The 16,861-nt window shown below is 43.4% G+C and overlaps 1 protein-coding gene across 2 annotated transcripts in view; it reads right to left on the bottom strand.

Annotated features, from left to right (window-relative positions):
* Positions 1–4,000: 4,000 nt before the first annotated feature.
* LOC147026320 (LIM/homeobox protein Lhx3-like) overlaps positions 4,001–16,861 on the bottom strand; it is a 165,597-nt gene continuing 152,736 nt past the window's right edge. For both annotated transcript variants that reach the window (XM_085881619.1, XM_085881620.1), the window contains exons 4-6: positions 15,300–15,457; positions 5,477–5,645; positions 4,001–5,307 (exon numbers count right to left, since the gene is read on the bottom strand). In XM_085881619.1, coding sequence (XP_085737745.1) covers positions 4,874–5,307; positions 5,477–5,645; positions 15,300–15,457 — 761 coding nt within the window. In that variant the 3' untranslated portion in view covers positions 4,001–4,873. The remainder of the gene's footprint in view (positions 5,308–5,476; positions 5,646–15,299; positions 15,458–16,861) is intronic.

Here is a 16,861-nt window from a genome sequence, read left to right on the forward strand (position 1 = left end):
ATATATATATATATATATATATATATATATATATACATATACATATATATACATATATATATATACATATATATACATATATATATATACATATATATATATATATATATATATATATATATATATATATATATATATATATATATATATATATATATATATATATATATATATATATATATATATATATACATATATATACATATATATATATATATATATATATATATATATATATATATATATATATATATATATATATATATATATATATATATATATATATATATATATATATATATATATATATATATATATATATATATATCAGTACTCCAACCTGTGTTCAGTCCCCATTTACTGAACAGTATGTCATGTACTGCTTCCACCCACAGACAGCATCTGTTTCTGCCTGATGGGCATCATCAGTTTGGTGTGCTAAAGAAAAAGGATCACCCAACCAAAAAACAACGATCTACTCGCAATAAACAAAGCGAGAGCAGATACGGTCTTCGGCAACGTTTCACTCTATCGGGAGGTTGAAGTGTATGTTCTGTATTTCTTCAACCTACCCTTTATTGAAATATATATATATATATATATATATATATATATATATATATATATATATATATATATATATATATATATATATATATTCAGGTAGTGGACAAAAACTACAAAAACACCAATGTAAAGTCACTTAAAAGGGCATTAGGCCACCACTGCGGCCAGTACAGGCTGGCCGTATGCTCCGTGGTTGAGAGTGTACCATGCGGGAGAGCATTCATACACACAAAGGATCCCCCAGAATGAGTTATTTAATCAGTTTATGTGGAAGGTAGACCTTTGCCTTTTGTCCAGGGGTTTGGAGGGAAAATGCGTTGAGGTTAGTCTCTGTACCGCCGATGTGATCTCCACCTTCTCTACCCGTTTTTAATCTCCTCAATCCACCAACAATCCACTTCACCAACCTCAATTTAACAACCCCTCATTCATCCCATCGGTCTTTTCTTAAACCTTGCAGTCAGTTTATTCTCGGCCTTTTGTCCATCTGTATCCATCTTCCTCACCACGAGATACACTCATTCTTTTATTAATCACAATTAACCATCCATTCTTCTTGACTCTTCCCTATTTTATGATAGAACACCAACCATCTGTTTATCCATCCCTCACCACAGACAAAAAATCCCCTGGACTGGATAAATCCAAGTTACATTCTCACATTCCTCCTTCCCTGCACTCCTACATAATTAATGCAAGACAATGCTTTTCAAACAAATGCCCAGTACAAAGGAACGTTTGTGCACGAGGGAGGGAGCGGGAATGCTCCCTCACTGCACCCGTGCTGAGAGGGGCGGATGAGCGTGCCCGGAGCCGTCAGGCGTAATAAAGCGATAATTTTCCAAAGCCTTGATCGCTGCACCCACCCCTGTTGGACGCCCATTGTGATGAGGAAGATGCTTGCGTGACTTTTGCTCCTTCTAAGCCATGCCTGGCATGGCATTTATAAAAGCCAGGAGTTGGCTTGGATCGATGCCCCGGGGGAACAACTGTCTATTCGTGAGATTGTCTGCCGGAGTGCGAGTCATGGGATGCGAGGTACAGAAGCGAGTTGTGCTGGGGCCAGAGGCGAGCGACCCATGAGCTAAGGGTGCGGTGTAGTCCTCAGGGTGCCACGCAGCTCCATTTGCACTCATACCACACACTTCTGACACAACATCGACACTCCACCACCCATCTTTCCCGTCCTGACACCCTCTCACAGTGTTTGGCCTGACGCAACCCTACGTGGTAAAGGTAAAGGAGTCGTCGTCCATAGACTCCACTCTGCTTCTTTCTCCTCATTTATTGCAGTCTCCTTCTTCCCAGAATGAATGATGGCACGTTTCTTTTGTCGAAGTAAGTCTGTATAAGAGGGAAATACGTATTGGGGGTAAGTGTGCTCTTCCGTGTCTTTTCCTGCTTGTAAATACATGCTTAATTAATTGCTTTGTAAATACGTACTTCATAATTATCGCCTTGCTTGTGTGAATAAAGGAATTCTGTTTGCTTGTTGAACATCTTTCAAATCTGCTCGGTTGTCCTCTTTCATTGATTCGATATAGCGTGTACGTAATGGATAGACAGGAAGTTTGCCCCCACCAATTGGCTCTGCGATTTGCCAATATTGCACCCACAGTTCAACTTGGTTGTAATAAGTAGTCAGGTGCGTATCAAGGGAGTAGACCCGAGTTGAGGTCATAAAGTCACCAAAAGGTAACACGACGTAATAGGTGAGAGGACCCTGTTGGACCTAATTATCCCAACTGGCATCTGCGGTTGGTTGACAACCTTCTGGGCTGTGGAGTTATCCATGGTCTGGGGGCCTCAGAGTTCGAGGGCGAGTGGCGGGTCTGGTGATCACCCAATGGATCTCGTCCGAACTCGAACCCCGACCCGTAACAATATATATATATATATATATATATATATATATATATATATATATATATATATATATATATATATATATATATATATATATATATATATATATATATATATATATATATATATATATATATATATATATATATATATATATATATATATATATATATATACTGTATATATATATATATATATATATATATATATATATATATATATATATATATACATATATATATATATATATATATATACTGTATATATATATATATATATATATATATATATATATATATATATATATATATATATATATATATATATATATATATATATGTGTGTGTCTATATCACCTCAACCTACAGCAGCCAATTTCAGCTGACTGCCATATAAGGGCCTAGCTCAGTTCATGAACACTCCACTTATATTAGTCACAAGAAGGATCAAAAGTCAGAACTGCTCTTTTCCCCTCCTTATCACAACTGTGCACACACACGCACACATTGAACCTTGAAAGAAGGCCATCCTATGGTGACTGAGCTAGTTGGCAGGCACATCATGTCCTCAACTAGTTGTCAAGCATTTATTTCTTGCAATATCTTGTCTTCTTCTGAACGATCTCTGATATAGAGCATATCGCACGTGACATCAGAAAAAGCACTCATCAGTTCTTGTCTGGCAACAGCATGAATAGCAGCATCTTGGTTTGCTCTGTCCATCTCAACTCTTTCCTTTGTGCAAACATCCAAGTAACCCCTCTGAATTTCATTCAACAAGAATCTCTTTCCTGAGAAATATGGAACCAGCTGTCTTCCTCAACAAGAAAACTTCTTCAGGTCTTATATCACTTTGTCTGTCCATCTCAGGTTGGTTCCAGGTGTCGGGCGGTACTGCAGAAACCATCCAAATAGGCATTTCTTTGGGATATAGTCGTCTTCCATCCGGGCAAGATGATCTAGCCAGCAAAATCTTCGAGCTGCAATAACATATTCCAGTAACTCGTCCATCCCAAAATGGTTCTCTCCTTGTATACTACTACTATGCCCTGTCCATTGTTGAGCCTAATATGCTTTGGAGGCACCTGTTGTGGAAAGCCTCGACCTTCGAGTCCTTTCACCCACTAATCTAGTATTACATTTTGTACGGTGCATCTACCCCAAATGGTTAGCATCATTTCTTCCAGCTCTCAACCACCAGATTAAAATAAAGGTTAAAATGTGTTCGGGCAATCATGGGGGCACACCATACCCCTGCAGCACCAACCGATAGGGAACAAAGTCACATGTTTTTCTGAGATCCACAAAAAGCATGTGGACCTTGGTGTAATGTTCTCTTGCATTCTCCAAAAGTCGCCATACACAGAAGACCATGTCTACACACCTTCACACACACAAACACACATACACACACACACACACAATTGTAATCATTCATTGAAGTGCGTGAGATTTCTTTAATGAAATATATTACATAATACCATCTATACGATATAACGTTTGGGAATAACTTAACACAGACAAACATAGAATAAATATATACACGAGGATTAAATCTCCCCCCTCCCCCCCTCCTCACCCACAATAACCTCAACCCTCCGCCCGCGGTCACCGAGTTACGTCATAAGTTTGACATTGGCAGGTCGCGGGAATGCCGGCGCTTGGCACATGCATGAGTTCAATAATGCATGTATAACCTGGCAAAGGCTTTGGAGGTTTGATATTATAATAAACTTTCCAAATACTGCAGATGCTTATCACAGTTTGAGTCTGTAAGAACGCTGCAGATGCATGACAACGTGAATTTCGCTGCAGAATTTTAAAATCTTTTCCATATCCAAAATATTTCACATTGATATTATAACTGCTGTAAAATAAAAGAATATATTATATTACTGCGCGTTCTCGCGCACCTATTCGTGGTTCAGGCAGCTCGATTATACCACACGAGCTGCATCACACCTACGTCGGCCACATAGCAGCATAGAACAGGACAACTTCGCTTTCCTATCGCATATTAAAACTATTCTACAACAGGAACAGGTCATTGACACCAAACAAAATGGCCAATGCAGCATTTTCTTTTCAAGTCTCAAAGGCATCCTTTCCACCCCGTGGAAGGACCAGTCCCTGCTTCCTGTGTTTTGCATTCGGCTCATCTTCATCACAAGATCCTGTTTTTGTGTCGTCATGTGCAGTGTTATTGGAATGAGTCCCTAGAATGCTGACATATTGCGAAGGTCTTTGTTACTTGATGCTCAAAGCATAGAAAGACCATGCATGACAATGCCATTCTTTTCATGCTTCGGTTTGTTTCACCTGGACAGGTGCAGGCCATCCTTTGTCCCTAAAGCAAGATTCTCCAAAAATTCTTCTTCACTGGAGTCTTTTGGCTGATAAGAGAAAATCCGGTGGTGGTATAAGGGTTGCACATAGGGACCTTAAAATTGTGTGTGTTCCACGTCATCGAGCCAGGATGCAGGGCTCGTTGGAAAGTCAGGGTAGCCTGCGCTGCTTCCAGTGGACAGGTCTGAGCTGGGCCCAGGTGCAGAAAGAAGCCGCATTGCCTGTGTTTGAGCACTTTGCCCTGTCGAGGACATCATGGGACCAAGATTGGCCTCAGAGTGGTACTGCAAAGGGGTAATAAGTGATTGTGAAGTGAGCGATGCGAGCGACAGCGCCGGGGATTGGGGAATGGTGTATGGGCTCCCAGCTCTCATGTGATCTGTGAAGTTCCCTGAGCCAGGACCGTCAGCTAAAAATGTTCCATCCGTGGATGCCAAGTGTGTCTGCATGCCTCCAGAGGCGCCTCCTTCCTGCTCAAGATCCCCAAATGTACCATTAGCAGGTCCCAGCGATGGCAAGCTCTGATCATCTGTCGGGTACACGAGGTTCAATCACTCTGATGTGCACATGAAGAAAAATAGTTCAAGAAATTCCGTCATTATATTTTTTTCAATATACAAGTATCGGTACCATACCTCTGTACTCGACTCGAGCATTAATGTCAGTGCATGAAGCGGAAAAACTACACCGAGCAATACCTCGAAAAGGGACCTCTCCATTGGTGGCCCCCTCACTCTGAAGCCCGTCTTTCCCAACACTCGACGTGCCCTTAGTGCGCTTTGTAGTGCGGAAATACTGCCCCCAACGCTGACGTCCGGCATCCTTCTTGAGCCGCTTCTCCTTCGCCCTGCGATTCTGAAACCACACCTGGCCACGTACAGACATGTGTCATCCTCGATAAAACGGAACAGCAGTGGGAGAAGGAAATTAAAAACTTTCAACAACATCGTGATGACATGCGATTTGACACTAAGTTCCCACAAACAATGTGTGATCTCAACTGCACCCGACTTACCAAATCAAGTATGATGTTTTTTCGACAATCCGACTAATTACCAGCCGACCAAAAATAATGACCAGGCAGGAAAGGTTGCCAACCAATACTTATTCTCTCTCAATATATGCTAATCCAAGTTATTCCTGCAAAAAAGATGAATATTTTACGAAATCTCTATTTGACGAAACAAAATGCATCCTTTGTCGAAGGAAGAAGAAGATGTTTGCACCAGCATGTCACTGAGCCAACATGCTTCCTCAGAGGTCATAGTGCAAATGTACTTGCCTCGGTAATAACAAACAATAAGGATATGATTTCATCAGTTGGACACATGGACCCTTTGGTCTTACATGACCACTGCTGCTGAGAGGTTTCACTATATTTGGAAAGCCGTCAGCTGGAAACAAAGGGAAGCTGTTTCAACTACTATAAAGGAGACGATGATGGATTGAATAGTACACCAAATGAAATTGAGTGTGGAGAGAAACACAGGCACACAAACTGTGAACAAGCTTGGAGGGGAATTTGTCAAAGGACTCGAGCTGCGCATTGAGGAGTTTGTGTCAAAAAGAATGCCAGGCAAAGATAAAAGGAAGAACATCTATGTTACAAGGGAAGTACTCAGTCAGGCCAGGTATGGGAGCATGCGCCAGAGCAGCGCGTTGCTGCGTCCACTTTCCGCCGGTACTCCAGGGGCCTCTGTCTGGCCATCCCCCAGGCAGACGCCAGGCCCATCCCCATCTCCTTGAGATGCCGATCAACCTGCTGCAACCACGAGGCACGTCGTTGGCCCACTGGCCTCTTCCACTCATGAGACTCCCTCACTGAGAGAATCTGGTGAGCAGGATCAGCATCAGGAAAATGAGCGAAATGTCCATACAGCCGAAGTTGATGTTCACGGACTATGCAGGTAACAAATCTCATTTGAGTCTCTCTCAGCAACCGCTTGTTGGACACAAAGTCTGACCAGCGATAGCTAAGGATTCTCCGAAGAGACCTGGTACCAAAGGAATTATGAGTCCAAGTCTCACATCCATAGAGCAAGACTGGAAGCACCAAGGACCTGAAGACTCGGACTTTCGTCCTCCTGCACAAGTACCGGCAGCACCACACCCAATTATTCAGTGAATTCATGACTCCCCAGGCCCGAACCAGACATCTATTGACCTCTGACTCACAGCCAGCAGAGACATGAATATCACTGCCAAGGTAAGTGAATCTTTCCACGACCTCAACATCATCACCACAAACAGACACAGACAGGACAGCAGCATCCAATATGTCATTGAAACCCTGGATCTTAGTTTTGACCCAGGAAACCTGTAATCCCAGCAGCTCCGACTCCACATACAGCACCTTGAGGGCCCCTAAAAGGATGTCTAAAGTCTCCAGAAAGATGACTGCATCATCTGTGAAATCAAGGTCAGAGATCTTGACATTCCCAAATGATGCACCGCAGCTTGATCTCTCCAACATCCTCCTGAGAATCCAGTCCATACAAGTGCTGAAAGGTGTAGGGCCAGTAGACACCCCTGATGAACTCCAGTAACAACTGGAAATAAGTCAGAGATGGTACCACCACATCTCACAGCACTCTCAGTACCAGAGTGTTGTTCAGACATCAGATGGATCAGTTTTGGTGGCACCCCACGAAGACCAAGAATCCTCCTGAGGACATCCCGATTCACTGAATCAAACGCTTTACAGAGATCAACAAAGGCTGCAAGCAGCCCCTGCAGAAACTCTCGTCTGCGTTCGGTGAGGACACGAATAGCAAGGATACGGTCAATCGTTGACCTCTCTGGTGTAAAGCGTGACTGCTCTGGACACTGGTGCTCAAGCAGATGGTGGCGAACCCTATCAAGAATTATCCGAGCAAAGACCTTGCCCAGCACTGAGAGCAGAGTCACCCCTCGGTAGTTGTTGCAGTCTTGGCGATAACTCTTCCCTTTCCAGCGAGGGACAACAAGGCCCCTCTTCCAGTCAGTTGGGATGATGCTTGTGTTCCAGGCAGAGCACAAAACTGCATGCAACGACACGAGTGCAGCATTTCCACCAGCCTTGAGAAGTTTGGCATGGATGCCACAGATCCCTGGAGCTTTACCCCTTTTCAAACGGTTCACCGCAGCCCGTGTTTCCACAAGCGAAGGTGGACCACAGTTGATTGGAGGGTCAGCAACAGTTATTGTAACACCCCTGGGGTCCAACTCGACAGTTGGTGGATCAGCCTGGTACAGATGCTTAAAGTAACCGGCCCAGCGGGCCTTCACTTCGGACTCCTCTGTCAAGAGCCCACCACTTTCTGCTCGAACTGCAGTGCTCCGAGGGATGGGCTTGGATGAACGCAATGCGCAAATTCCCCTGTAAGCGGGACGAGAATCACTTGATCACAAGTGATGCTCTACCCCCTCACAGATTCCTCACATATCGGCCTCCTTGTCCACCCTTAGCGCACGTACAGTTTTATGCCTCAGCTCCCTGAACAGTTCAGCTCTGCCATTCAGCCTGGCCCTGCGACTCTGGTCAATGGTATCCAGTGTCCCTTGAGAGACAATATTCTTCTTTGCCCTACAGTGAGTTCCAAGACATCCACCGGCAACATCAAGGACGGTGGTCTTGAAGGCACTCCACAACTCTTCAGGACCCCCCAAAGCACCCAGACCCCCCAAATCTCCACTCAGCTTGTTCGCAAACTCCTCAGATACCCTCTCATCCTTGAGCTTGCCAACAGCCAGCCTCGGCTGGGATGGTACCATTATCCTGGATTGAAGGTGCAACTTCAGAGTTGCTACAACAAGCCGGTGGTCAGTATTGAGGAACTGAGCACTCCGGTGGACCCTGCAGTTCTGGATCATCCTCCAGCGACCATCAACGAAGACATGGTCAATCTCCTTTGCCACACCACCAGCGTTGGAATACCAAGTCCAGCGATGAGCTTGTGGGCGCTGAAACCATGAACCGGCCACCCTAAGTCCATGACTTCTTGCAAAGTCAAGGAACTTAGTGCTATTCAGGTTCACAGTTCCTGACCCATGGGGACCAACACACATCTCATAACCATCCCTATCAGTTCCAGTCGATGCATTGAAATCCTCCAAGACTAGAAGTGTATCTCGTCTGGGGCACTGATCAACCACAGACTCGAGGTAGTGAGATGGACTTTCGACAGTATTCCACACAGAGAAACAAACTGAGAGACTTGTCATGACTCATTATTTTTTCTTTAAATTTTTGCTAAAATTTGTAACAAAGCAAACGTGTGAACACTAGCAACCACTCAGTTGAGTGTTTACAGAGAGCTCACAAGCAGAGAGGACACTGTAAGGTTAACTTCACTGGAGCTCGTCATCATGACATGCGAGAAGTTCACGTGCTTTTCCTTTCAAGCCTTTTCTTATTCACGATTCACTCAACACGTCAATATTCAATAGTGACTTTTGTTCAACATTATCAAAACCATTTAGCGAAGGGTATCTTCTCACTTGATACCTGTCAAGGCCCTGTCACACCTTGACGATTTAGCCAGCGTATGCCTGATGTATGAAAAATTTGGTTAAAACGCTGGCACATGTCGAATACGTTATGGGTAAGTTTGTATACGTTAAGAGCACGCTGGTGTACGTCATAGTACGCTGGCTTTTTTTGTAGTACGCTGGCATACGTCTTTGTACGCCGAGGTGTGAGACAAATTTTCCATGCTGAAAATTTATCGACGTACTCGGCGTATGACAACGTATGCCAGCGTACTACGACGTATGCCAACGTACTACGACGTATGCCAGCGTGCTCTATAACGTATACAAAACTTACCCATAACATATTCGACGTGTGCCAGCTTGGTCCGGAAAATTTTTCATACGTTTGCATACGCTGGCTAAAACGTCAAGGTGTGACAGCGGCTTCACACTTCAATGTCTAGTGCGGTTATGATTTGAATCGTTGAGCCGCAGCCGATGAATAGCCTACGCCACGTGATCGTCGGCGATACGCTGCCACGCTATGCATAAGTTAGACTATCGTTGGGCATAGGTTGTGAACGCCGACAACACGCTCAGCATTCGTTGGTATAAGTTATCTATATGTGATTAAAACGTTCTGTGTATGTTACTAATACGTTATGCATACGTCCAACACTTTATTATATGCCCAAAACCTAAAAAAAGACATAAATAGTTCAGCGTACGCCAGCGTTTTACATACATTTTGAGACCTTGCCATACGCTGGCTAAAACGTCAAGGTGTGACAGCCCCTTCACAAGAGGAATACCACAGGGCAGTATTCTGAGGCTATCACTGCTTGTGGTCTTCATCAATGACTTGCCAACAGAAGTGCATGTTTGGAACGGAACAGCTGTTTGCTGCCAACAGCATGATGTACATATAAGTATGCAAAGTTTCCTGGAGAGGTCTTCAAGCTGATCTGAATAGGGTGATCCCCTGGTCTAAAAGATGGCAATGACCTTTAAATGAAAGAAAGTGCAAAGTTTTGCACATAAGCAGAGGCAACTGATATGTTGCATATAGTTTCAAAGGAATTCAACTTCAGAGTGCTACTACAGAGAAGGACTTCAGAGTCATCGAGTTAAAATTCCACTAACATGTCTCTTCACTAGTTAACAAGGCCTAACAACTACTCAGGACAGTCAAGAGAATATTCACTCAAATGAGTTCAACGTCACTTGGAATAAGGGAACTACTTGCTGTGTTTGTTGTAAAAAGAAGACAGTGAAAAGTTTGAAAGAGTACAAAGGAGAGCTACCAAACTTGTTCCTAAAGTATTCCAGCTTAGCGACCAAGAGAGGCCGAGGTAGCTAAATATGCATTCCCCCTACTACCGAAGACAACGAAGAGATACGACATTGGTGTAACGAATATTGTACGGAATTGTCAAACTGAATCCAGAGCACCTTTTCACTCCAAGCCACTACTCGACAGTCCGAAGTCGTTTAAACAAAGGACTTGCTTGGGATTTTGAAGCAAGTTCTTCAGCAATCGAGTGGCCGATGACTGGAACAGTCTCCCGCAGCACTTTGTGGAAGCTATCTCGGTCCAGTAATTCAAGGTGGATTTGGCCAAGCATTGGTGGGGAGAGGATTCGACCTTCACTGAACCCTCAAGCAGGCACACACGTTAAGTTTTGCTGACACAGAGACTGGGAACTACAGGATCTAGATGATGATGATGATGATGATGATGATGATGATGATGATGATGATGATGATGATGATGATGATGATGATGATGATGGTTTAGACAAACAAGAGCACCCAAAGGAATTACCAACCAATACCATCCAGGCAGGCAATATTATGATTAATGTTATGATTAGTGTTATGGTTTGGGCTAGAAATCAGTCAATTATCAGTGTCTGTTCATTAGATTGTGGGGGCTTTTCTTCTTCTTTGTATCTGAAGAAATAGTTTTTGTCAAATAGAATCCACATGGATTTGGATGCAGGAGGAGGTCGGCCCACCAAGCCGACAGAATCGTCAGTTCGAGATATGTAATGTATTTTGGTTTTTGCAGGAATGACTTAGACTAACTAGCACATGTCATGCCATGATAAGTATCGATCAGTAACATTTCCTAAGTCAGTCTCGGAAGGAAATTAGTGGGACATACTATTTATGACCTGTAATCGTTTTCGCCAAATCTAATCGCCAGTACAATTTTATTCATGTGAATGTATCTTTGTATCTTTTGCTGAAATGGTCTGGACGAGCACATATTGAGACAGGATAAGTATAGGTTGGCAACATTTCCTGCCCGGTCAGTAATTTATAGGACCCTAAATCCCAAATAACTTAGTGAGATTGATTTGTAAAACCCATTTAGCTTAATCGGACTAATATGCAAAACCCAATTAACTTACTAGGATTAATATGCAAAACCCAATTAACTTACAAGGATTAACCATAAAACCCAATTAACTTACTAGGACTAATATGCAAAACCCAATTAACTTACAAGGATTAACCATAAAACCCAATTAACTTACTAGGATTAATATGCAAAACCCAATTAACTTACAAGGATTAACCATAAAACCCAATTAACTTACTAGGAGTAATATGCAAAACCCAACTAACTTACAAGGATTAACCATAAAGCCCAATTAACTTACTAGGATTAATTTGAAAAACACAATTAACTTACTATGATTAACTATTAAGCTCAATTATCTTACTAGGATTAATCCATTAAGCCCAATTAACTCACTAGGATTAATCTATTAAGCCCAATTAACAGACTAGGATTAATTTCCAAAACCCAATTAACTTACTATGATTAACCATTAAGCCCAATTAACTTACTTGGATTAATCCATTCAACCCAATTAAATTGCTCGGATTAATATGCAAAACATAATTAACTTACGAGGTCAGATCAGGTATGGGAGAATGCGCCAGAGCAGGGCGTCGCTGTGTCCACTTTCTGTCGGTACTCCAGGGGCCTCCGTCTGGCCATCCCCCAGGCATGGCCTCCTCCACTCATGAGACTCCCTCGCTGATAGAATCTGGTGAGCAGGATCAGCGTCAGGAAAACGAGCCACATGTCCATACAGCCGCAGCTGACGCTCACGGACCATGCAGGTAACAAATCTCATTTGAGTCTCTCTCAGCAACCGCTCATTGGACGCAAAGTCCGACCAGCGATAGCCAAGGATTCTCCGAAGAAACCTGGTACCAAAGGAATTAAGTCTCCGTCTCAGATCCCTGGTCAGAGTCCAAGTCTCACATCCAGAGAGCAAGGCTGGAATCACCAAGGACCTGAAGACTCGGACTTTCGTCCTCCCGCACAGGTACCGGCAGCACCACACCCCATCAACCAGTGAATCCATGACTCCCCAGGCCTGAACCAGACGTCTGTTGACATCTGACTCACAGCCAGCAGAGACATGAATATCACTACTAAGGTAAGTGAATCTCTCCACGACCTCAACATCCTCACCACAAACAGGCACAGACAGGACAGCAGCATCCAAGATATCATTGAAATCCTGGATCTTAGTTTTGACCCAGGAAACATGTAATCCCAGCAGCTCCGACTCCTCATTCAGAACCTCGATGGTCCCCAAGAGGATATCTAAAGTCTCTGCAAAGATGACTTCATTATCTGCGAAATCAAGGTCAGAGATCTTGGCATTCCCAAACGATTCACCTCAGCTTCATTTCTTTGACATCCTACCCAGAATCCAATCCATACAAGTGCTGAAAAGTGTAGGTCCAGTACACACCCTTGACGAACTCCAGTAACAACTGGAAATAAGTCAGAGATGGTACCACCACATCTCACAGCACTCTCAGTACCAGAGTAGAGTTTAGCAATCGGATCGATCAGTTTTGGTGGCACCCCACGAAGACCAAGAATCCTCCAGAGGGCATCTCGATTCACTGAATCAAACACTTTACAGAGATCAACATAGGCTTGCAAGCAGCCCCTGCAGAAAGTCTTATCTGCGTTCGGTGAGGACCCGAAGAGGAAGGATACGGTCAATCGTTGGCCTCTTTGGTGTAAAGCCTGACTGCTCTGGACGCTGGTGCTCAAGCAGATGGTGGCGAACCCTATCAAGAATTATCCGAGCAAAGACCTTGCCCGGCACTGAGAGCAGTGTCACCCCTCGGTAGTTTTAGCAGTGTTGGCGATCACCCTTCCCCCTGCAGAGAGGGACAACAAGGTCCCTCTTCCATTCAGTTGGGATGATGCCTGTGTTCCAGGCAGAGCACAGAACTGCATGCACCGACATGAGTACAGCATTTCCACCAGCCTTGAGAAGGTCAGCATGGATGCCACAGATCCCGGGAGCTTTACCCCATTTCATCCGGTTCACCACAGCCCGTGTTTCCACAAGCGAAGGTGGACCACAGTTGATTGGAGGGTCAGCAACAGTGATTGTAACACCCCTGATGTCCAACTCGACTGCTGGTGGATCAGCCTGGTACAACCGCTCAAAGTAACCGGCCCAGCGGGCCTTCACTTCAGACTCCTCTGTCAAGAGCCTACCACTCTCCACTCTAACTGCAGTACTCCGAGGGATGGACTTGGATGAACGCAATGCATGAATTCCCCTGTAAGTAGGATGAGAATCACTTGACCACAGGTGATGCTCTACCCCCTCACAGATTCCTCGCACATAGGTCTCCTTGTCCACCCTTAGTGCTCGTACAGTTTTACGCCTCAGCTCCATGAACAGCTCAGCTCTGCCATTCAGCCTGGCCCTGTGACTCTGGTCAATGGTATCCAGAGTCCCTTGAGAGACAAAATTTGTCTTTGCCCTTTGGTGAGTTCCAAGACATCCACCGGCAACATCAAGGATGGTGGTCTTGAAGGCACTCCACAACTCTTCAGGATCTCCCAAAGCACCCAAACCCCCCAAATCTCCACTCAGCTTGTCTGCAAACTCCTCAGCTACCCTCTCATCCTTGAGCTTGCCAACATCCAGCCGAGGCTGGGATGGTACCATTCTCCTGGATTTCAGGTGCAACTTAAGAGTTGCTCCAACAAGCCAGTGGTCAGTATTGAGGAACTGAGCACTCCGGTAGACCCTGCAGTTCTGGATCATCATCCAGCGACTATCAACGAACAACCATAACTTACTAGGATTCACCATAAAACCCAATTAACTCACTAGGATTGATTTGCAAAACCCAATTAACTTACTCTGATTAACCATTAAGCCGAATTAACTTCCTAAGATTAATCCATTAATCCAAATTAACTTACTAGGATTAATCCATTAAGCCCAATTAACTTGCTCAGATTAATTTGCAAAACCCAATTAACCTACTTTGATTAACCATTTAGCCCAATTAACTTACTAGCATTAATCCATTAATCCCAATTAACTTGCTCCCGTTAATACACAAACCCCAATTAACTTACTAGGATTAACCATTAAACCCAATTACCTCGTGAGGATCAATCCATACGTCTCAACAAATTCACTAAGATTAATCAGTAAAGCTCAAATAATTTACAAGGATGAATCCATTTTGCTCAACTAACTTGCAAAGATTAAACGGTAAACACCAATCAATCTATTTAGATTAATCCTTAAGTTCGTGCATCAACATAACAGTGGAAAATAAGATAAAAGAAGATTTTTTTTTTTAAGGAAAAGGTGAAGTTTGTTTTTAAGGGTCAAAAGTAAAGAAAGATAAATAAATTGTGCAAACTCAAATTGAAGTTGTTGTTGTGAATAAATATGTAGAAAGACAGTTCCATTGATTGTATTTATATATTAAGCCAGGGACTTAATGATCACTCCTCGTATCATGTAACAGGCAAGCTTTATAAAGATCATTCTACATGATACCTTGTCCAGTGAGGTACGGTATCTATGGATCATGTTGGGCTCCATACTTGATATACTTATTATATGATATACTTCAACAACACAATATTACAAATTTTGTTGTAAACTCAGGCAGACGTGACAACTTATACAATTAAACAATGCCAGAATAAGGTATCCTGGTGACCAATTGAGAAGCTGCGAGTGTGGATGTAAGTTTGTGTCCAACCTGCACCACGCGCATGTCCAATCCCGTTTCGGATGAGAGCTGTTCACGCACGTGTCGTGCGGGTTTTGGAGAGTTGCTGTATGCATTCTTCAGGGTTTCCAGCTGTTTGGCTGTGATGGTAGTCCGGGGTCTTTTTGATCCAGTGTCCATCTCGGCCTCTGAAACAATGACAGTTTGCTTGAATGGATGAATTATATTCATTATATTTTTCTACAGTTGCCCATCTTGGTTCTGCCTCATCACACACAATATTCTGTTCACCCACTGACCGCTGACATTGATCCACCAACACGGGAATTTTGAAATGACATAATCCGCCCAAGAATGCTCGGCACGCATATGATGCTGTCATTTTACCCCAGGAACCGTCGGTGTTCAGGACACCAGAATGTATATCGTGTGTGTCGGACAATGATGGTTACATAAAATGGCTCACAAAGCTTCTAAAAGAAGCCAAAAATACTTGGAAACACACCTGCGAGAAAGGGGTGTGCCCCTGCACAAAGAGAGAATAGGAGAATTTTCTAATTTCGCCCCAAAAGCTGTTAACTTGCGGCTCCCCGTACTGCAAGTTCCCAAGGGCGTGGACTGGTGCGAGGCCCGAAGGTTCGTAGATGGGCGCATTCTACCCAAACCTTCAACCATCACTGCCAGTTAGTGGACTTTGGACCTTTTGATATCACCTCATGTGAACATAGCAGGCTTGATGATTTATTTAATGGATTTCTTCAATTGGAAAGCAGATGCCATCATTACCAGCATTCAGGTAGACTGGGAGACAGTGTAACACTTCCCAATAAACTGCTTACAGAAGCTTCAAAGCACTGTTTAGAGATTGGTACATCAAATAGAAGCCTGGTGTTGGCTTTGTGGTTAGGGTGGCTGACTTAGGATCCGAGGGTCCTGAGTTCAAGCCCTGTTGGCTGCTGAGTTAACACGACGTGGGGTCGACTCAGCCTGTCATCCTTTTGAAGTCTGTGAAATGAGTACCAGTGTACTGGTAGAGGGGCACAGCAACAGTGACACATCTGCACTCCAATAAATGATAGCAACCCGGCAGCCAAGCTGCCATATGCAAGAACAGAAAGGTGCATCAAATCAACATTTATACATATATATCAAATACAGTAAAAAAAATTAGACTATTCTGCAAATTCCCAAGTGGAGAGCAAAATATAAAAAAAAAAAAATCATCATATCTGAATGTTCTGCCATTATGCTTTCAATGTTTTATGTCCCTGGGAAATATTTAACATGCAAGCGAAATATGCACTGAAAATGTCAAACGTGGCCCTGCTCACTTCATTGTAAAATCCTCATGCAGGGTCATATACCATGCAATTTGTTATATCACAAAGGGGGCGTGCAATTCACACAAGTCAATCTCATTGTATGGCGGGCAGGTTGCAAGAGAGTGAAACATGGTCGTTGCACAAGTCGGAAAGCAATCTAATATCGCAAGGTTCAAATGTTCACTGTAGCACTTCGTCACCTTTATATGTCTTCAGTGTACAACGCCCATGAGCATAAAAAATTATTTTCACCTGCAGCCACAATTTTGA

This window comes from Eptatretus burgeri, chromosome 5 (genome assembly GCF_056783735.1).
Source record: "Eptatretus burgeri isolate ZD-2024b chromosome 5, Ebu_testis_v1, whole genome shotgun sequence".
Taxonomy (NCBI): Eukaryota; Metazoa; Chordata; class Myxini; order Myxiniformes; family Myxinidae; genus Eptatretus; species Eptatretus burgeri.